At 43.2% G+C, this 22,917-nt stretch overlaps 1 protein-coding gene across 2 annotated transcripts in view; it reads right to left on the minus strand.

Moving 5' to 3' along the window:
- Window positions 1-444: 444 nt before the first annotated feature.
- The window catches only part of LOC147888839 (ubiquitin-conjugating enzyme E2 22-like), a 41,548-nt gene continuing 19,075 nt past the window's right edge, over window positions 445-22,917 (minus strand). Inside the window, exons 3-6 of one of the 2 annotated variants that reach the window (XM_087392632.1) lie at window positions 21,810-21,887; window positions 21,248-21,360; window positions 1,186-1,289; window positions 445-1,046 (exon numbers count right to left, since the gene is read on the minus strand). In XM_087392632.1, coding sequence (XP_087248758.1) covers window positions 740-1,046; window positions 1,186-1,289; window positions 21,248-21,360; window positions 21,810-21,887 — 602 coding nt within the window. In that variant the 3' untranslated portion in view covers window positions 445-739. The remainder of the gene's footprint in view (window positions 1,047-1,185; window positions 1,290-21,247; window positions 21,361-21,809; window positions 21,888-22,917) is intronic. The other variant, XM_087392633.1, reaches the window with a different exon arrangement.

Consider the following 22,917-nt stretch of genomic DNA (forward strand, 5'->3'; position numbering starts at 1 on the left):
GCACATCCTCCATCAATGATCATCGTGATGTAATCCTCCATTGTTTTCACACTTATGATGTAAGCTCTGTTTTTACCCTTTTGGGAGGGTGGGGCCCTTCTGATGTGTAACTCTGGAAACCCTCATCCTTTTCACTTTTGGGAGGGCGGGCCATTGCAGTAAGCCATTTATTATCGCTTTTCCTCCTTCCAAAAGGGAACGCAGCCGGGGAGCGGGAGGAGGCTGGGGGAGGGGGGATATAAACTTGGCGCACAAGAATGAGCATGTGCTTCGTATGAATGCAAGTGTCAAGATATTTGTGGAGCCTAAATTCAGTTTTTTTTGTCACTCGGTTGATAGAAGGGCACCTTGGATAAAGGGGGACACCGTGCTAAATCATTCCATGAATAAACCATAGCCACTCAATGAAAGTAGAAATTTTCATTTATTGTGGGTTCGCGCATCTTTTCCTGGCTTTCACAATCATGACCCTCCAAATGTAACTTCTACCCACAGCTTTTTAACACAGCATTTAAGGCCAGCAAAAACTCAGTCACATGAACTCAGAGAGAGAATTGGAGACTGAAAAATTAGCAAGTTCAGAGTGCTATTCTACAATTCCACCTTGTCTAGAAGATATTAAAGCACTCGCAGTCTTTAAATAACAGACCCACCAGGAAGCAACGGTAGCATCCAACACATTACATTGAAGCTAAAAGAGGGACATTTATAGAAGAGTAAGTTGGGCCATGCTTTCTTATTAAAGCCTCTTTAAACTCTTTTTCCTTACATCTGCTTTTCTCTTCTCTACAAGCACTCTAGATGCCTCAAGCTCGCCTTTTGGCTTTTTTGCACTGGGGGACAAGCAGGCAGCAGTTGCTTCTGCACCTGAAGCACACACAGCACCATCGAGGTCTTTGTTCATGTTATTCTGTGTAGGGGGTGTGGAGATGGTCACATCTGAGTGGGTGGGACCCGCATTCACTGCCGTAGACTCAGCCATCCTTACCTTCATCTTGGACTTAGGGTTCATGGCATGTATGCTAGTCATTAGCCTGCACGTTGCACTACATGAATCTTCAAAAAGAAATCTATTTCCATGTCCAAGAAACGGACCTATTTTGTTAAGATTGATGAATTAAGAGGATGGAATGCAATCAAATTTCCCATCGTATCTAGGATGTTCATCTTCTACAAATGAAATACCTGGCATACTTCGCATAAGCTTCATAATCCTCCATGAGCATTTTCCCTGCTTCTTCATTCAACGCAGACTCCGGAAAAGGTTCGACTAGTAAGCACCTAATAGCCTACAGCAAGACAACATATAACATTATAAAATGCTATAATAAGAATAAGAACAAATATAAAGAATCCAGCATCTGACAGTGGCATTGACAAAAAAACATTAAAATCATTAAAATTAAAGATCAAATTAGTTAAACTAGAGCAATCGTGACTAAGTTTCACTTAATCAAACACCCCAAGTATGATGTTCACTAAAACTCACTATATACTAATGGTCTTAAGTATAGCTCATAGACTTTGTATTTCCCCCCATCATCACCAAGATTCACACCAAGGCACTGAAGAATGATGGCCTAGAAAACAGTGATCTGGCCCTTTCAGACTAGCATGCATATACACTAATCTGTCTGACGGTGATCCAGCTATGGTTGAATCATTGTTTGACTCCCGAGCCTCTGAAAAGCTCTAGTCGCTCAGTGTAAAAGCCACCACATGCACTGGCCTTCACCAAGAAGCATCAAACATCATTTGATGACCATCACTGAATGCCAAGGATCATCTAAATCGATACTTCGACTTACCAAGTGACCTTGGTTTTGCAGAGTCGTGCAACAAGGGAATCTCTACACATAATCAGTAACATATGCATAAAATGTATTTGGAATATGACAGTGTAAAAAATTTTAAAATGTGATCTTGAGATGTAACCAAATGTAACACACTCCATCCACTTCCCATCAAAGTGTCACCACGCCTACCCGATGTCTCCCTAAATAAAGTTACAACCTGCTCTATAGGTGCACATAGCTTCGTCCGGCGAGGTTCCATATGCAATCAGACTCATCATATCCATGAAGTGACCACCTGATGAGTATAAATTGCCCAACGCTCTATTTACCTATATCCACGCGACATAGATCAGCGTAAAGACGATTCTCTTCTTCCAAAAAAATGGTGCAAGTATGGATGCAAAACAATTGTGCCTATACACACACAAAAAAATTCATGAACCTGGACTGCTCGAGACAAATTTGGGTTGTGATGATGAATAATGCAACAAGCATCATGATCTTGAGTCTCTAAAAGCCAATCCATTCATCCTCTAAGACATCTACTACCTGAAAGGCACTTGTGTACAAAGCTGCTGGCCAAAATAGGAGTCATAGAGGAGTAATTTCGTGTTCACATGCTGGAAATGTCCCCTGGCCAAGCGTGCTTGAGCTAGAAGTTTCATGCTAAACTTGGGACCTATGAAAAATGCACCCCAAGTATACATAGCATATCTCTATCTCAATTGACTCCCTTGCAAGTAGGAAAGTCTCTTTGAAGTTCAGCTTCATTAGTGTTGAAGATTAGCCTTTCTATTCTAGGTTGACCTTTATGTCACAGCTCTCACAGGAAGCCGACAAGGATGCATCTATAGTCCCACTACTGTGTCTGAGATGAGTACTACATCATCTGCATAAAACAAGAGATCCTAATGCATCCACAATAGGGGGGCCAACTCATAAATACGAGTGCACCCTACTTGTAACCCTCTCATACAAAGCCATAACTACCCATACAATTCATATCATATGCTATAGCTATGCAATTCATATCATATGCTATAGCTATGGCTCTAAGTTGTGTGAAGAGGCAAGCTCGTACACAATGTCAAAGGCCTTCCAGAGTCCACAAAGTAGTAGTATACTCACCTTTTCTAGCGGCCGCCTTCTCTATGAGGGCTCTAAGGGGGAGATGTGATCCACTATGGATCAATCTCTCTGAAACTATGTAAGAGTTTGGAGATGGAGCGAGCCTAAAAAAGTGAGGCTCAACCAAAATGAGATTGCAAGAATGCAGTACAAGAGGGCTGTCAGCATGACAAAACCTAAAACCTAGGGTGAGCCTGGGGTGGAATGGGTCAAAGCACTGTACCACTAACTGTGATTAGGGGAGAAAATCCTAGAACGAAAAAGTGCCCCTAACCCTAAATAACCAATAGATTGGCCACTACCTTAAATATGACAACATTCCCAACAACCCTTGTAGTGTCAATGTCCTGGTGTACAAGGAGTGACCTCAATCACGAAATGGAAGTAAGCCCAAAGCCTTCCGCAAGGGTTCAAACTTTTCTCTTGAGAGGACCTTGGTGAAAAGATCTGCAAAATCATGATGTGTATGACAATAGATCAAATAGATCTCTCCTGTATGTAACCTTATAATGATAACGGATCTCAATGTGTTACATGCAAGTATGGAACACACGATTCCATGCCACCCCAAAAGCACTCTAATTGTCCGTGAGTATACCAGTAGATGGCTGCAAGCCACCATAAAGATCTGACATCAATCTCTTGATCCATACACATTCAACTGTAGTTGCGAAGGCTGCCCAAATACCCAGGTTCACAAGATGAAGTTGCCACATGGAATTGTTTAGAAACGATTTCCACTGGTTGAATATCTAGCGTCATAATCACCAAACCAATTTGAACCACCGAAAGCATGCAAGTCACCCCCCCTAGTGATAAAATCTCAATTCTAACTCACACTCTCCTGGATCGCATTTTCCAATAGATACGTCTTTCTTGTTTTCCTCATGCATATCCACGAGACCCTCAACTCCCTAGATGGTTCCCCCTTGCCACATGTCATCATTTTAGCCTTTCACTTGGTGCACCATTTACCCCTCTCTTGGGGCACATTAAAACCATTTTCCCCTTGGCCTTGTTGCACATTTAGGTGCACCTAGGCCTTAGCACTCAGAACCACCTAGTCAATGCCATTTCACCCTCACCTAGGACCTTGGCAGTTACTTCTCTTGACCATTTCATTTACGCACATTAATTATTACAAAAGTTGGTCATCTAAGAGAAAATGCCCACCGATCTTTCCGAGGTCATGCTACCTCGGCTAGAGCATAACATTCCTTCCCTCTTCAAGCATCAGCGTCCTCGATGATGAAATCTGGGAACACTCTCCGTAACTGGTATACGGACTCCCAGGTAGCTTCCGATAGAGGCTGACCATGCCATGCAACCAACACCGTGGGTATCTTCCAATTTCGTATTTGCATTGTTCCTCGCTCCAGGATTCTTGTTGGTTTGTGTCTTGCATTATCCTCTATCTCCTGAAACAAAACCACACCTTCGATTAGTGAGTCACCAATATGCAAAAATTTCTTTAAACGAGAAACATGAAACACTGGGTGCACCTTACACCCCGGTGGCAATTCTAGTTTATAGGCTACCTTGCCTATTCTTTTTAGAATTAACCACAGCCCACAGTATCGAGGTGATAACTTAGCACACTCTCCTGAAGTCAACGACTTCGAGTGCGAAGGAACTCTGAGAATTAGCTCTCGCAAGTGCTAGCATCTCCCGCATCTGACCATAAAGTTCGCGGCACTAGGCACTTTCTGAGGTACTCCAACTATAGTTGGATTGGTTGGTCTATAACCATAGTTCAGCTCAAACGGACTGAACCCGGTAGATGAATGTTTTCTATCATTGTAGGCAAACTCCAACAGTGGCAACCACTTGTCCCACGTATGTTGCCTCAATGACACATATGCTCTCAGCATATCCTCTAAAGTCTGGTTGACTCTCTCCGTCTGACCATCCGTCTCAGGATGATCCCCACTACTCATTCCCAACTCAGTTCTTAGTGTCTCGAATACCGCTGTCCAAAAATGACCGGTAAATCTGACATCTCTGTCTGACACTATGGATCTAGGCAATCCATGCAGACGAAATATATGTCTAATAAACAAATCCGCCACTTGCGGGGCACTAACAGACTCTCTAGTCGGAATGAAGTGAGCCATCTTGGTTAGACGATCAACCACCATAAGGATAGAATCATACCCTCCTTGTGTTGTAGGCAGTCCTACAATAAAGTCCATGGAAATGCTCTCCCACTTACTCAGTGGTATTTCCAAGGGCTGTAAAAGTTCGGGTGGCTTCACCCGCTCGGCCTTACTTACCTGACACGAGAAACACCGTGTCACATATTCATGAATATGCTTTTTCATCTTTGGCCAAAAGAAATCTCGCTTCACGAGATCATATGTCTTCTCGACTCCTGGATGTCCCGCACACGGGCTATCATGGCACTGTCGAATGACTCTCTACCTGAGATCATTCTGACTAGGTACTACAACCTTGCCATTTCTTTCTAGCATACCATCCCTTATGGTATATCTTGCATAAGTTTGGCCTTTTCTGGATGCCAGGTCACCCTTTTCATTTTCCCCGGATTTTAACACGAGCCTTAGGCCATAAGCTCTGGACAAACTCGTCCACTTTTTGAGTTTCTCTTATCTCGGTCATTAGAGCACTTTCTAATACCGTGAAACTCAGGTTGTGCATAATGCGAGACAACGCATCAGCAACCTTATTATCTTTTCCTCTTCGGTACCGAATCGTTAAATTAAACTCTTGCATGAGCTCTGCCCACCTAGCTTGGCGGCCCCTCAAGTCAGGCTGTTTACAAAAATGTTTCAGAGTATCATGATCCACATCCACATAAAACTCTGAACCATACAAATAATGCCTCCATGTTTTCAAAGCATGGATAATAGCATACAACTCCAATTCATGAGTTGGCCAATTCCTTTGAGAGGGAGAAAGCTTCTTGCTTTCAAAGGCTACTGGCCTTCCCTCTTGAAGGAGAACTGCTCCTACCGCAATGTCACTTGCATCGGCTTCTAGGAACAACGGTTTCTGGGGATCAACTATTTTTAACACCGGTCCTGTGACCACAGCTTGTTTTATGGTGTTAAAACTTTCCTATTGATTCTGTCCCCAAATAAAAGGTACTTTATCTGAGGTCAGATCAGTCAATGGCGATACTATTCCGGAATATCCTGTGATATGCCTTCTATAAAACTAGACAAATCCCAAGAATGATCGCAATGCGGCCAGACTCTGAGGGATTGGCCAAGTTAGTATCGCAGCCACTTTCTTCGGATCCATTTCTACCCCCTGTGGAGTAATTATGAACCCTAAATATTCAAGCCTAACCATACACAGTATAGTTTTCTTTTTATTTACATAAAGACTGGCTTTCCTCAAAGTACTGAACACTACTCTTAAGTGTTCACGATGCTCAATAATACTTTTACTGAATATCAGGATATCGTCAATAAAATGTACTACGAACTTTCCGATATACGGACATAGCAAATCGTTCATAAGCATGACGAATGTCGCTGGAGCATTGGTAAGTCCAAAGGGCATTACCAAAAACTCGTAATGACCAAACCTGCTTCTGAAAGCGGTTTTATGCACATCCTCGGCTCTAATCCGGATCTGATGGTAGCCACACTTGAGATCTATCTTGCTGAAAATCACGGCTCCATGTAATGCATCTAGCAAATCATCAATCCGAGCCATCGGATACCTGTGCTTAACAGTGATATTATTCAATGCTCTGTAATCTATACAGAGGCGAAACGTATCATCCTTTTTCTTCTTTAATATCACTGGCGAAGCAAAAGGTGAGAAACTTGGTTGAATCTGCCCCAACTTGAGGTATTCTTCCAGTTGTCTATGCACCTCCGCCTCTTCAGTAAAACTCATTCTATAGGGAGGTCTATTTACAGGTTCTGCCCCCGGGATCAGTTCAATCTTATGCTGAACTTTCCGCTCTGAAAGTAACCCATAAGGTAGTTCATCCCTAAAACATTCACAGAACTTCTCTGATATCTCTTTAGCCAACTCGGCCATTTCCCCATCTTGGGTAGCCTCAGTGCTAGTCGATGCATCATCAATCGACTCTACCGATGCTATACACAGACACAGAAACTCCAAATTTCCATGGCTGAAATCAATGGTCCTCGAGGTAAATCCTTCTCACCTCGCAAAACATATTCTACCCCGTTCATCTTGAACTGGTAAATATGCTTCTTCCAATCAATGGCTGGATTTTTCTGAAAATGCCAAGCCATACCTAGGGCTATATCTGTGTGAGCAAGTCTGGTCAATTCAAAGTCCAGCTTCTCAACATAGTCCTGAATTCGAAGTTCCAACTGGGTAACCCTTTGGTCCCATACTTCATTTGAACTTCCGTCCGCCATCCTGACCGTAAAAGCATAGTCAGACGGACTAGTTTTCAACTTGAGCCTCTTAATAAGCTTCGAGTTGATTACATTGTGTGTTGACGCTGAGTCAAACAACACAATCACATCATGACTGGCTACTTGCCCTTTCATTTTAATCAACTTGGGCTCATCGAAAACCGTATACCCCGTTGCTGCGGGCTTAGAAAGGATGTTATCAGGTGCACCGCTTACTAACTTAGTAACAGACACACTTAACAACACAGGTACTAACCTCTGAGAAGGTCCCGCCAATTCCATCTGCATATGTTCCGCATTGGGACTCTCCTGCATTTCCACGTCGCATTCAGATATTATCATATTAGCCGTGCAACGGTCTTTATTCAGTGGACAATCTTTCCACTGATGTCGCTGAAGGCACCCGAAGCACAATCCTTCTTTTCTAGCTTTCTCGTTTTGTTCAGCGGTCAACGAGGACTTTGACCAAGCCCGGGCTGCCATTGGAGTTATCTTCCTTTTCACCCCAACGGTGGTACTTGTTTTTGATGGTCCCTCAACCGGCTTCACCTGCTTGGTTTGGCCACTTGGCTGCGAGACACTTGTCTTTGAAGTCCGTTTCCTCTGAAATCCCCCTTTTTTCGGGTACTCATACTGAGTCCCTGCCTGCACAAATCCACTAGGCCTGCCTCTGGCATCCTCATAGTTCAGGGCTACTGCAATAGATTCATCTAATGTAGTCACATATTTAGCCCGAACTTCCATTTTGATCTTGTCATTCAGTCCATAGATATAGTCTTTTAACTGAACCGACATAGGGAGAGGGTTTGTTATTTTCATGACACATTCCCTGAATTTGTCAGTGTACTCTGCCACCGATAGACTCCTCTGACGAATATTTCTGTAAGCATCCCAAGCTCGGGAGTCTTCATCAAGTGGAAGAAAGTGTTTCTTAAATTCAGCTTTAAACCCTTCCTAGGTGGTAGGAGCAACTTGATCCTTCTGTTGCTTTATCCACCATCTATCCGCTGCCTCAATAAACAGGTGAGTGGCCTCACGGATTTCCATTAGATCAAATCTGATTTCACAAATGGAGAAGGCTTCTTCCCACTTGTGTAACCAAACCTCGATCACATCAGAACTGCATCCGACCAACATACTTCTCCCGTCTATAATTAGCAATATTAGGCACTTTGACCCTCGCGCGCTCTGATGAATGTATACTGGGCTCTGGCTCTGCTGGAGCTTTGCCCTTATCAATTCTAGACGGTCTAGCCGACAAGGCTTGCACCATCTCCCTGATCTCATTCTGACCAGCGTTCACTTGAAGCTGTTGGTTCATAATCTGTTGTAAAGCATCTTCTAATATCGAAATCCTACCGACCAAAGTAGGTGTTGTGTGATGTGACATTTGTTGTGTAGACCGTACTCTAGAGTCACTAGGATTCACCCTAGAATTCTGTCCTTCTGCCTCCATAGTTTCACAAGGGAAAATAGATTATTTTTTTTTCAGATCTCCCTTTTGTTATGCAGGAAATTAAATGACAGCCTCTGTTGTAGAAAACAAATCGACAACCGCCCAAAATTTGTATAGAGGGGAAAAAATGCTCCCTGGAAGCTCCACGCAGATTGAGTATGCGCGCTTCACTCTGAGACAAGCTCGAAGGCAAAAATTGATAATTTGTGTGCCTCTCGCTTCCTGATTTTCCCTGCGTGCAAATCTATCACGTCAACAGCGTTCACTGCCAACTGCGCTCAGAATTAACTGGTAGATCATATGGCCTGCAACGGCGTCTACGTCCTGACCCTTCCCATTCGTCACGTCAACTATGACATGCAAGTCTTCACCCCGTCCCGCCTTCACTTGTCTCCACGCAGTCGCCCATCGATACTCCACCAGGGGTAAATAAAAAGGATGACTGACCGAGTTTCCAAGACTCGTTGACGGACCACGTTCTGATAGAGGAAGGCCTGCAACAAATGTCCGTCAATCCTACGCCACGCCGTCGCAACAGAACGTCCACCTGAGACGCCCGTCAACACTTGATCGAAATCTTCCGCCACCGAAGGTTCCCCGTCACGGACAGCCCCACGTCACCTCTGCGCTCCCAGCCTACGATTGTCTTATGCATGGTCTTTGTAGGTGATGATGGTCTTTGTAGGTGATGATGGTCTTCGTGGAGCACGTCGACGAGCAACCGCTAAATTCTCCGCCTGCTGTCCATCACAGCCTACGAGCCTCCTTCCCTTACCTTCAGCTCTGATACCAATTGATAAAATCTCAATTCTAACTCACACTCAGACCACGGGCGATGGCATCACAATTGTTCCACCCAGCCATACTCTCCTGGATGGCATTTTCCAATAGATACGTCTTTCTTGTTTTCCTCATGCATATCCACGAGACCCTCAACTCCCTAGATGGTTCCCCCTTGCCACATGTCATCATTTTAGCCTTTCACTTGGTGCACCATTTACCCCTCTCTTGGGGCACATTAAAACCATTTGCCCCTTGGCCTTATTGCACATTTAGGTGCACCTAGGCCTTAGCACTCAGAACCACCTAGTCAATGCCATTTCACCCTCACCTAGGACCTTGGCAGTTACTTCTCTTGACCATTTCATTTACGCACATTAATTATTACAAAAGTTGGTCATCTAAGAGAAAATGCCCACCGATCTTTTCGAGGTCATGCTATCTCGGCTAGAGCATAACACCTAGCATAATAGACTGAGTAGTACCGTACAAATATCTGAAAACACACTTTACAACGCACAATGTTGTATCTTTGGGTTGTGCATATACATGTTCAACTGGAACAAACTTAACTAATATCTGGATGGGTATAGCAAAGATAAATAAGGTGTCCACAGCCTAACTGTAGACAACGGTATCAAAAGGTTCAGCTATATTACGCATGGACAGCCTCAACCCTAGCTCCATGGGAGTTGAAATAGGTTTGCAGTCTTGGAAATTGAACCTTTGTAACACTCCCCGAATGTATTTTGATTGTTTGAGCACAATGCCTTCATTTGTTTGCATAAACCCATAGTGTAAAATACCCAGATCAAACATCTCAAATGAAGCTTTAAGATCCTTCTTGATTTCTCAACTTTTTCGTCATTTGTGCTTGTAAGCAGCATATCATCCACACACAGGATCATAATCAAAAAATCTTTGTTTTTTCTTGACATAAAGGGTACTCTCATTTGGACTATTCTGTAGACCGTGACTCGTCAAAGACGTATGAATTTTCTTACACCGAGCCCGTGAGGCTTTTTCAGCCCATAAAATGCCCTGAGGAGTTTGATAGTTTATGTTCCTAACTAGGCATCTGAAAACCAATAGGCTCACCACATGCACATTTTCCTACAAGTCCCCATTGAGAAAGGTTGTTTTGATATCCAACTAATGTACTTTCCAACCAAATGAGCAGCCAATGAAACAACACACCTGGTGGTGGTCATCCTCGAAGTGGGGGCAAAAGTTCCTTCATAATGTATCCCCTTCTGCTGAGAATAGCCTTGGCAACCAACCTTGCCTTGTACTTGTCAATGGTACAATCGCATAGTCTTATAATCTTGTACACTCACTTTGTCCCAATAGCTTTCTTCACTATGAGCAAGTCCACCAATTTCCATGTATTGTTCTTGATGATAGAATCCAGCTCTACCGTCATAATAGTTTTCAAGGCCTTGGTGGGGCATCTATTCAAAACGTGTGCTGCATACATTATTGCTTCCACTGGTTCGGAGCTGTTTCCATCTGCTGCTACAGCCGCCTCTCACACATTTGTATTTCGCCTACTGTGTGGCAACCTCTTCCCTTTGATCATGCATCTGGTCATTTTCATCATAGACTTGTTGTTCCTCTCAGCAACATCCTTTTCTAAGGTCTATCAGGGGGTATACACTTATGCATAATACCTCTTTCGCTCAAGATTTCTTTGAAGGCATCTGACATGTATCCCCCCCTCTATCTATTCTGTTCTCAAAGTCTACACTTTGCACCCAGACTCATTCTTAGACATAGCAACAAATTGCTTGAAGCACTGAATGACATTAGATTTTTCTTTCAAAGAGGATAGACCCATGAAACTTTGAAAACATTATCTATAAAGGTCCTCATGGGACCACACACATCACTGCGTATGAGCTGAAATTTTCTCTCATCTCTAACGGATCCATCTCTTCTTGTGCATTTTTTCCCAATATGCACCCTTCATAGACATGTCTAGGAGGAGTCCCCAAAGAAGGCATATCATGCACTAACCCATGCCTCTACAACAACTGCAAACTTCCATAGTTCACATGGCCAAGTCTTGCATGCCGTACTTCTGCATTTTTCATTCAGCAGTCACTGTTGCCACATATACATAGGATGAATTGATGTCATGTTTGTCCATCTAGTACAAATCCTGATTCAAAGTGCCTATAGTGACTATCTGATAATCCTTTTCTCTGTCCCTAACAATGCACTTACCATCTTCAAAATTTACTAACGAGCCTCTTTTCACAAAAGAGAACAAAGAAAGTAAATTCTTCTTTATCCCTGGCACAAGAGGACATCTAAAAGGCACAAATTAGTCCTATCAACAGCAGCAGGCTGTAAATCTGCAAATAACTACTTTCTAGAAGTAATGTGCCTAGAAGCGCCACTATCAAAGTACAATACAGCATCCGAGGCACCACTCACATAGAGTGAGGCAACCTCATGGTTGGCATCACACGTGGCATCATAACTACAAACCAAAAAAGACCAATCCTGCATAACAAGATTGCATTTGATGCATTTGAGTCTAAAACTGTCATTTCAGCGTCTGTCTATTTCCTTTTTTCCCCAACCTTTTTTTGATTTCATTTATGTAGTGTCTAGGCTTCTTGCAATAATGGCATTTACCCTTTTTCTTGGATTCTTCATTGATGGCTAAGTTGAACCAATCCTAGACTAAGAGCCACCAAAGTGATGCTTATTTTTAAAAGCCTTTAGTCAATACGGCTTGATCATCATCTTGCACCTTAATTGACATATTTTTCCTTGTTTGTTCTTCCTGCAAGAACAGCCCTAGAAGCTCCTGAAAAGTGAGTTTGTTCTTCCTGCAAGAACAGCCCTAGAACTATACTACCCTCATGGACAAGATTCATAGAAATATGAAAACCCAAATACGTCTCTAGAAAAGAATTTAGAGTTGTAGATATAAGTGATTGTCAGGAATGACTTCATCAATGTTCAGTAGCTATTCTCTAAGATCCTGCATCTCAATCAAAGTGATCCCACATCTTGATATTCAAGTTCTCTTTTCAAGAAAAAGACCATGGCCTCATTCCTTGCCTGATACATATTCTCCAAGGTATCCCAAGCTTGCTTGGCAGCCCTGGAGGAGCCCTTTTTCTCTTGCATTGGGGACAATTTGATGGGTAACCGCTGCGTGACTCACTATTTCCAGATGAGCATTCTGTGGACGTGGTTTGCTCATTTGCGGGGGTTTTGCAGGTGGGATTCTCGCCTTTTCCCCATGAATGAAAAAGATGAGATAGGCGAATTGGGAAATTGATTGGCGGATATGAGATATGAAGAGCCTCTTAATAGACAAGGCAATGAGTGACAAAGTCTGGGCATCTCTAGCATCCCATCTCCTCTGATCTGTGTAGGGGCAACAGGTGCAATTGCTTCAACTGGCCTCGCTTGAGCCTGCTGTCCACCAGAATTACCTCCTTGCTGAGGTGTACCAAGAGCAATGGCTAAATCTCTTAGTCGGGCATCTTCACATGTAACATAACCTATAGATTCTTTGCAACCAAAAGACTCCTGACCATAAAGCTCCACAAATAATAATTGGTGCCATACAATTTATCCTCTTGGGCCAAAACTCCAAAAACATATCCAAGATTCTAATTCTGATTATGTGCCATCTTCAAAGATGAATGTACAAACAGTCCCAAATTTCACATGCTATAAATGATACTGCAACCACAACAGAACACCATTCCATAAGCCAATTCTTGGCTAGGCAAATGCAGCCTAAAAACGAGCTGTTTGAATAGTTCCAAAAAGAATCATATCTGCCCCACACAACCCAATGCTTGGCCCAAACAAAGCACAAGTGCCCATGCCCATGTACCTTAAAAGAAGGCATAAGGAATACAGCACTCTGATTAAGAGCACCAAAAGCACCCTAAAAAAAGTCCAAAGACGTACTACCAAAACCACACCCCTCTGATAGAGCTTTGCAACCCGAGTAAAAACAGGGTTTATTCAAACTCTGTTGGCGCTGGAATGGTTAAAAACAGAACTAAATTCAAATTGAATATACTTTCCTCAATCAAAACAAGTTAAAGCGGGCCCAAACAGCAAAGAAATGTTCTCCAAACAGAGGAAAATTTGCTGCAGCAGAGAAAATCTTCTGGAACATGTCAAAATAATGCAGCCAAAAAGACCTTCATATGTGGCGAAAATCTCTGTTTTAGATGTGGGACAGGTACACCAGCTAGGGAAGGTACCAACAGGGCCAAAATCGATCCTAAACCAGGAGCAATCAAAGCAAAACTGAGGTGGCCAGGTAAAACCAGTTGCTGTAGAAAAAGCCCAGTCAATAGTGGTTGCTTTGGTCAAAATCATCTCCATGAGAGCTCCAAAAGAGGTGCCTAGGGCTATAGAGGTGATGGCTCACAGAAACCAACAAAACCAGCTCAAAATCATCTCCAAAATCACCCAAAATGATGCAATCAGCTCCAAAACTGACGTGCCTTGTTGGAGAAAGGCTCCACAAGCACTCCAAGTAACAAAAAACAAGGCGGCTGACCAAATGAGCAAGACAGCAGTAGTTTTGGCTATGAAAATCGAGTTCTTTGTGACAAAAATCATCCCCAAGGGAGCAGCGGGAGCTAAGGGGAGGTCCTTGGGAGCAAGGGGTGGCCTGCTCTAATACCAAATGTGAGAGTTTGGAGATGGAAAGAGCTCCAAAACATGGAACTCAGCTGGAATGAGATTGCAAGAATAAAGTACAAGAGGGCTATCAACACTACAACCCTAGGGTGAGTCTAGAAGTGAGTTTAAAGTTGTTGTACCAGTAACTGAACCACTAATTGTGGCTGGGCGGGGAAACCTTACAAGGAACCCTAATTAACTAACAAATGGCTTTAATATTAAAATATTTCCAACATTGTTGTCTAGTCCCTTGCATACATGCACTCTCAGCCTCCTCACTTATGTGTATCTCAAGAGCTGACCCATAAACCTTTGCATCAAGTAGCCAACCATGACAGTCAGATCCCTACCTTGTGAATAGGTATGATGGTTTTGGAGGTCCAAGCGGTTGGAAAACCTGTGAATTAGGAGTTCTGCCTAGAGGCCCTTCTAATCCTTAGCTTTGTCGTTTTTAAGTTTCTTGATAACCTTCTTTAGGCGAGCTGTGGTGAAGAGCATGTAAGTTGTGGGGCGAGGGATGTCCTCGCGGGCATGGACTCGTCAAGATATCATAGAGCCACGTAAGCTTTCAAAAGATGAGGATCCTTGATAGGACAGAGGGATCTTCTTCTATGGGATTACCACCATACCAAGCACTTAAGAGCCATTGTTTCATGGTACGCAGGAACTGTCATTTATTCCATCGCACTAAACATCGATACTCTTTTCAACTTTGTTCTTGGCCAGGGTGCCCTCGGAATGCTAGCTTTGACTAAGCGCTTTACACTCGTCATCATACTAACTATTGTGAGATACAAATCCCTCTGGCACTTTGCACTTGTTTTTTATTGTGCAAGGGAAGGGGTGCTATGCCATGACATGGATAGAATTGGCATCTGTCTAACCGCTCATCTGTGTGCTCTAGGAGAGTGGTGAGATAACTACCATACATGTGATCTATGGAGTGATCAAAGTCATACTCATAGTATGAAGAGAGGGTGCTGCTATGGTGTCATGTATGGGGTCAGGGAGAGTCACATCAAAAGATAAGAACGAATGGTCTGCTCCTGGCATAAAAGGGTGTAATAAGATTACAAATCTATGACATGAAGGCAAGGTGTGCCATGACGTAATCCACTACACTCAAAGCTGAAGATTTGGCAATGTCAAGGCATCTCCCTAGAAGTCCAAGGTCTCTACCTGTTGTCCTTGGTCCTTGCATTGAAAGCCCCAATGAGTAGAATGATTTTGCTGCCTTTGTGTGTCCTTATAAATCACCAAGAATGAAGAGACCTGCCATCTCCCTGATGCAATCCTAGCATAATCTAATGTATGTGGAGGGAAGTAGCATGAAGCAATGTACACTTCTGGGGTCTTGGATCTCTTGAGCCGGATGATGGATCCACATATAGCTGGCATGCTCATCCGTGCTAGTAACTATAATATGTGCCTGTAGATGAGAGTAGAAGAGAACTACCACTCCTCCTGACCCCCATAAAGCACTCCATCCGGGCGGGTCTATGACCTGTATATGCCATGTGCACCCATATAATATGGGTAGTCTCCTCGCTGGGCTCTAGTGTGCTTCAGTATACACTATGAGGTCTTTCTCCCAAAAAGTCTCAGCAAAGTTGCCTAGCGAGGACCACAGCGTCTTGTTCCCGTTCCAAAAGGCAAAAGACAAAGGACTAGTTGTCCCACAAGCTGCATACCCTTATTTGGGAAGGAGGAGGGGGCTTCCTATCCTAGATAATGACCCTCCCATCTCTAAACACAGCCCACTTGCCCTCCTCTCAGGCTTTCATGACTGATGTGAGGCTTCTATGTCTTCCTTCCTCTACTCAATTTGAGTAAGGATGAGATCTTCATTAAGAATGAGATCTTCATTTATATAAACATTCTGCCTTTCAGGTTGGCTCTTTGCTTCAAGACTTCTTGTCTTTTCTAATCATCTTTTAAGGAGACCTTGGCTGCATTTAACGAGCTGGTTGCACCCCCATTTGTCCAACCGTTTTCATTCTTAAGGCTTTGTTCCATCTTCTAGTTTTGTCCTTGAAAGTTTCTTGAGTTACTGTCTGGGGTTTGTGCCCATCTCCCACCTCCATTCAAGACCTAGCCTCTTTGGTATGCTTTTCCATTTTGGCATTTCCTTGTCAAAACCCAATCCTTTTGCATTTCTTAGATCTCTACCTCAATTGTTTTGAGGTTTAAGGCTTGTGCTTCTGTCACCAATGTCACCACAATGTAAATATCCTAAGTCAAAGTACAGTTGACCATTTATTTGATCATAATTAAAGAGTTTTATATGTATTAATTATGGTCAAAGAGTTATTTTAATGGTCAAAGGATTGACTACGGTCAAAGATACTTGACTCTAGTCAAGTAAAACCTGACTTCGGTCAAGGAGACTTGGTTTATTACCAAGAGGGTTAACTGCGGTTAACCAGAGAATCACAGAGCTGACTACGGTCAGAGAGTGTTGACTTCGGTCAACAAGACTTGGCATACGCCAAGAGGGTTAACTCCGGTTAACCAAGATGTGCCAACTTAGGTTGGAGAGTTGTGCCAACTTCGGTTGGAGAGACTTGGCTATAATTAAGGCGCCTCGACCCTTGGTCAAAGCTCCTTAATTATAATCAAGAGTGTTGACTCTGGTCAACCAGAGAATAAATATAAATTTTTATATTTGTTAGATGTGCACATGTGTTCAGTGGGGACGCCCACCGTGACTAGAATTAGTCCACAGTGTGTTATTTGCATGCAAAGCGCTAACAATTAATGGGTACCATGGTGGTGCGCTTTAATTAATTGTTGCAGGTACTAGGAAGGATTATTTTTCCTAAGCGTAACGGGAGCCTGACAAACATCTAGGAGGCGGTTCGTGTGACCGAGAGCTTTGAAGACTCCAGAATAGCCCTTAGTGGCATGTAATAGGACTTAGTCTAGATTTTAGACAAGTGGCATGTTGCCAATTTGAATTGAGCTTGAAGCTCTTGTAATAAAGTGGATTTTACACGTTTTGAAAGGGAGAGGTTTCCAGACAGCTCTACGCTGAACTTCTGTAACAGATTTTCTCCCATGAATAAAAACCTTCGGGGGGGTCCAGCCCGACGTTTTGTCCTGGGCCCTAGTGCATCTTCAGAGAGAGGGAGTGAGGGAGAGCTTATGGAAGCATAATTACTGTCTTTTATGAGTGGTAATGGCTGTCTTTCAGTAGCGAGTCGGTTTTAGCTTCCACCTTCTTGAGCAATATATTTTCTTCTCCCATGGCATCCTATGTGTCCATGAGGGTGACCATCTCTCCATGCATGAGGTGATGCATTCTTTCATTTGGTGCTCTACACAGTCCAGGACTCATGCATTCCCATCGGGTTTAGGCATAAGTTTGAAAGCCTCATCAAACGTACCCCCCCACAAGTGTGGAAAGCAAGGGCAAAAAATGTAGAAATACCACAGAGTATTTTTTAAAAATACCAGCATCGAACCATGGACAGAAATTCACGGTTCCATCTACTTCCATCGTCTTCCGTTGATAGAATTTCATCACCAACATTTTTTGCCCTCTTTTATTAGCAGGGGAGGGGATGGGGAGCTTGAAGAGTCACGAGAGTGGAAGTGGTGTTCTCCAGGACAGATCCTTCTTTGGCCCTGCAGCTAAGTTGTGGGCTGCCACTAGCAGCCAGGCTGCCCTGGGCAGACTTTGCACTGTCTCGCAGTGATGCAATGCTAGGCTATCCCTGTAGTGAAGCAAGGAGCAGGGGTAGAGTGGCACAAAGGCCATCAGCAGCAATGACAGCAGAGGCAGCAGGAAGAGGTGGCAGTAGTGGCATGGGTGTGGAGGGTGGTAGGGCAAGCCTTGCGGGAGGGGGAGAGGTGTTCCCAAAAGGGGGAGGGAGGGCACAGATGGAGGGGGAGCGAGAGAGAGAGAGAGAGAGGACCTTCAAATAGAGCTTGGAGGGAGAGGAGAGAGGAAGACAAGGAGGGAGGGAAGGCAGGAGGGAGAGTCAGCCTCCTTCGACCAAGGGAATATATTTTCATAGTTTAGACCCCACAAGGACGAGCCATTGAGGATACAAATGAGAGGAGTGGATGAGAGGGGCAGATGTGGAAGGGGGAAGGAGGTGGGGGTTGAGGGAAGGGGTTTAGGGGTTCTTTAATTTTGAAGGCGGGTGTGTGTGTAAAAAAGGAAGTGGAGGAGGGGGACTGTAGCAATCAAGGGAGGAGAGGTAGATAGGGGAGGCGGAGGCAGAGGGAGTGTCGATGAGTGAAGCTGATAGGGAGAGGTAGTTGGGCTGAGTGACTGTATACAAAGGGAATAGAAGGTCAACAGGAGGAGGGGGGGGGGGGGGGGGGGGAGAGAGGGGGCGCGGGGGAGGGGGGATTGTTTCAGGCCCTTTAGCTGTTTTAACAGGCTGTGCTGTGCCTGCCACATGGCTCACAAGGAAAACCAGTTTTAGCAGAATAAATTGCGGCCACAACATGCATGACAGGGAGCATCTGGGAGTGCCATTCGAGCAGGCTTTCCCTGCTGGTAAATACTGCTCCATGTGTTCATGTTTTGTTCTGCATTAGGAACTGGCATTGTCCTGTTCCAAGAGGAAGAGCCAGGTTTTCCTAGTATTTATAAGCAAAGCCTCTATTCTACACTGATCCTGAAGCACACGAGCTTCACTCATCTACCTTAAATTATCGTAGGCACGCTCCTACTTATGTAAGAGGAGACATCCAGATCAACCTCAACTGCTAAACCTGATCGATCACACTTCAGCACCTTGTCATCTATTCCACATTTTCCATCAAAAGTATATATTACAACTCCTTACCTAAGGCTGGCTTGTACCACCATTACCGTCAAGAGGGAAAACTAATGTCTATGAACATTACCTCAATCATATAAATACTTTGCCTTCATATGGGCCTTAGTCGAAATGTGCCTCCTACATGAATATGGCAAATAGTAGTGTCCCAAATAGTTATGCTGTTTTTGTTAGATACACAATTATGTGTCAACACAGCCATTGTTCCAGCTTCCATGTTAAATCGCTATGCACATTGATCCTTAACTGCCAGACATTTGATAGATAGTTTAGAGCCATATGCAGAAACCCCGGGCTACACTTTGCATGCTGAATCAGGCATCCAAGATAAGAGAGAGGAAACAATCAGTTCTTCCCAGCACATTCAATCCTTCAACCACCGTGGTGGATCGGGCAACCAGTCGCATCTTAAAACACCTCTGCTAGGATCTAATCCTAAACAAGTCCAAAGTTCAAACATGATTAGCAAGCCAACATAAAGATGAGCACCTCCCAGCCACCTCCGAGCAGGCAGGCTAGAGATCAGACTCCCACAAGGCTATGACACAGCTCCAGAGTCCCATACCATCCGAACCGTCCACTAGGAACCCTCAGCATAGTATCTTGTGATCTGCCATGTAGAAGGCAGGAGTCTAGGCGCATGATCTAGACCAGACCTATCCGTGGTGTCAACACACTGTATGCCATCCCAATAGCCTTGGCCGCTCTTATATAGAAGAGAGTCCTGCCTCCTAGAAAGCATCTTGGCCAACTAGCCCTTGCTATCGCCCCAAGTCTTCTCGCCCCACATTAGCCTGCTTCCCTTGATCCCTAGTGCCCCCTAACCCTGCTGGATTAAGTCCACTAATCCGAGGATTAGCAACCAGGTGCATAATGCATCTAATATTAACTAAACAGCACATTAATTGCCATCTGCCTAGCTTTGTAGAACTCTGAAGGGATCCATTTAACCTTCAGGTCAGAATCTTCTTTGTGGGCTATCAATCAACTATAAGCATCTCAGGTCAAATAGGACAGCAGCTATTATTAAGAGAATGTGTTTAATTGATTCCCTTTTTTGCACAATCTGAGTACATCACATGTGCTGCCTACAATTAGATTAACTATAGCCTCTATAGAAGGCATACCAAGCTAAAATTATCATGATAGTAAGAATAAAAAAGAATGCTATGAGGTGTTAAATTAGAGCACATGGAATATCAATGCAACTCATCTCTACATCAAATCCCTTGAAAGGTCCATATATCACTGCATACAAAGGAACTTCTTTCTTAGAAACTACAAGGAGGCCTTAAGGCTACAATACCCTTTCTACATTACAGAGGCCTCTGATTTGACATCCCGTGGAACCATTATGCACAGTTCATATTTGAAAGATTTGTGCAAATACATTTCGAGCTTACAGAGATAGGCCCATAAAACATTGATGCAAAATATGCCATATACCTAGATGAATCCAGGAACATTCCCAAACTCATCCTCTAAAAACACAACATAGTGCAGTTTCAATCTCATGATAGTCACTCACAAGGTTCAAAACCATAAACTCCATCACACATAGCAGGGACTAGCTACTATGACATCCCCAATGACGTCATCAGCGCCCAACAGTGGGAGTAGACCATAGTATAAAAATATGCTCTCACACATACAAATCCACACACCCACACATACTTGAGCATCCATTTATACAAAGTCTTCGTACTAAGTTTCTGTTGGCACTCCGGAGGTGAAGGGCAGACTCAGCCATGATGAAGGCTAGCACTAAAGGAGAAGGCTAATCAAAAAGTAGTCCAAAATCTCTTCATTCAAGCTACAATTGCTTGTGAAGTCTAAACGATTCTCCCAAACGATGCAAAATACGCCATAGTCAAAATTCAGTAGACCTAAACTGTAATGAGTCTACCCCACAATTGATTAGCTATAAGTCATCTACTGTAGAAATGCTTCCCTAAAACATTGCAACAACACTTGATTCCTTTTGTGTGCAGAGACAAAAGTGATCATAAACAAGAACACAGTAATAATTTAAGCCCAGAGAAGACATCAAAAGTTAACAAGCTTCAGAACAGAAATGCATGATCAACAATATTGAGAAATTATAAGTTCTATATGTACTCGCTTAAAATTTTGTTTTAATTATTTGACAGACCAATCATGGCAAGAACTATTGTAAGAATGTAAATTCATCAGACCCCCATATTCACTAATTTTTAATCTAGACGCTAATAAACTAGACTTCAGGAAACATACAAGAAGAACATGTCGCAAACCCAGAGTTGGTTTCCAATCTTTCTTCAGAGTGTTGACACAAATTTCTCCATTTTTAGAGATATTTGGGTGAAAAATCCTGGTCATAAAATAGCCTGCAAAAATCATGTTTGAAAAAATAATTATTTGAACTTTTCAACACATAGATTGCAATGACACAAGTTGATCATGACAACAAAATGAACCTTGATCACATGCAAATAGGTTTCAGCATTTGAGAAGCAACCCAGTTAATCATGAGGCTTGCATTATTAAAATACAAGCACTCACTGCCATAAAGGTTCATAATGGAGAAAGCATTTGAAAATTATACCGAAACTTTAGACTCCAGTTTACTAAAAACTTCACGTTATCGGCAGGTGCAATGAATAGATTCAAACCAAAAGTTTAAAATACAGAGAGGGGAAGGAAATGTGCGAGCGTGGAGTGATACATGCAGACCAATGACAAGACATATAAAGAAGACTATGCAGGCAACATTCTCTGCATAGCAAGCAACATTGAAGAAGGAAACATTACTTAGAAAATGCAAGCAGATACTTACCTTTTGGAGGCACCTGAGGAAAGCCTTGGCTGAAGACCAGCTTCACTCGAAATACACCTCCTTCATATGGCGTCCCAGCTTCATGGACAAATAAATCAGATAAATTTCCAAATTAGCTGCCAAAAACTAGAACCAACCAACAAGGTAACCACTGTTCAACAAGAAATCTATTTAAAATTGGAAGATATGCTTGGCAATGAACTCAGATTGCCACATCACAAAGTGCCACCTCATCATTCTGAAACAAATTTTGAGTTAATAAAATGATCATAACTTTTGATCCATAAGGAATTTATAAAGGTGTAAAAATAAAAAATGATCAAAAGATCGTGCTCTATGCAATGAGCACACTAAATTAGTATTTAGAATTTCTATAGGTCACAATAATTCATCCAAACTTCAAAGCACCACTTCAATCCCAAATGTTCCAACTCACCTATGACACCATATGATGTAGTCATGGTAGCAACGGCACAATGCCTATGTCTTTGTGAAAGTTCCAAGATGCTTTGTAAACCTCAACTTTCCAATAAGGCTACTGAAAACAAGGTTAAGATTCCAATGTTAACCACCTTTCTAGTGGAACGGCAATTGGATGGCAACAATTACGGTCATGATGGAGTCGGTATTGCAGTCCTATGATCTTGCAAACTTCATCTTAGTGGGGGTTCCGAGGTGCCAAACTTAGGGATCCTAGAGCAAAAGGATGCTGATAATCTCGCTTAGCTTTGGGACCAAGTTAATGCACCGGTACTTTCTTTCATTTTCTTGAATTGCACTCCACAAATCATCAATTAAGCACATGACGGTAGCCAAAGGGATTTGGGAGCACTTGGCGTCCCTATAAATTAGAGCTTCTCCAATGAAGAGAGTCTCTCTTGAGGTCCAATGATGAGAGTGTTGGATCCCACAAAGTCATCTACCATGAGATGTGCTACGGCGAGCTGCTCGGGAATAGATGGTTCTTGGGTTACCTAATGAGCAGGGGCTGGAGTCGATGTCTAAGAGGGAAACAGCATCGAGGGGCCTTCCCGAAGCTCGGGAGTAGATGGTTCTTGGGTTACCTAATGTGGACAGGAAGCACGAGCTGGAGTTCATGTCTAAGAGG

Source organism: Dipteris shenzhenensis, chromosome 21 (genome assembly GCF_047967505.1).
Source record: "Dipteris shenzhenensis isolate YYH24624 ecotype China chromosome 21, Dip_SZ_1.0, whole genome shotgun sequence".
NCBI classification, from domain to species: domain Eukaryota; kingdom Viridiplantae; phylum Streptophyta; class Polypodiopsida; order Gleicheniales; family Dipteridaceae; genus Dipteris; species Dipteris shenzhenensis.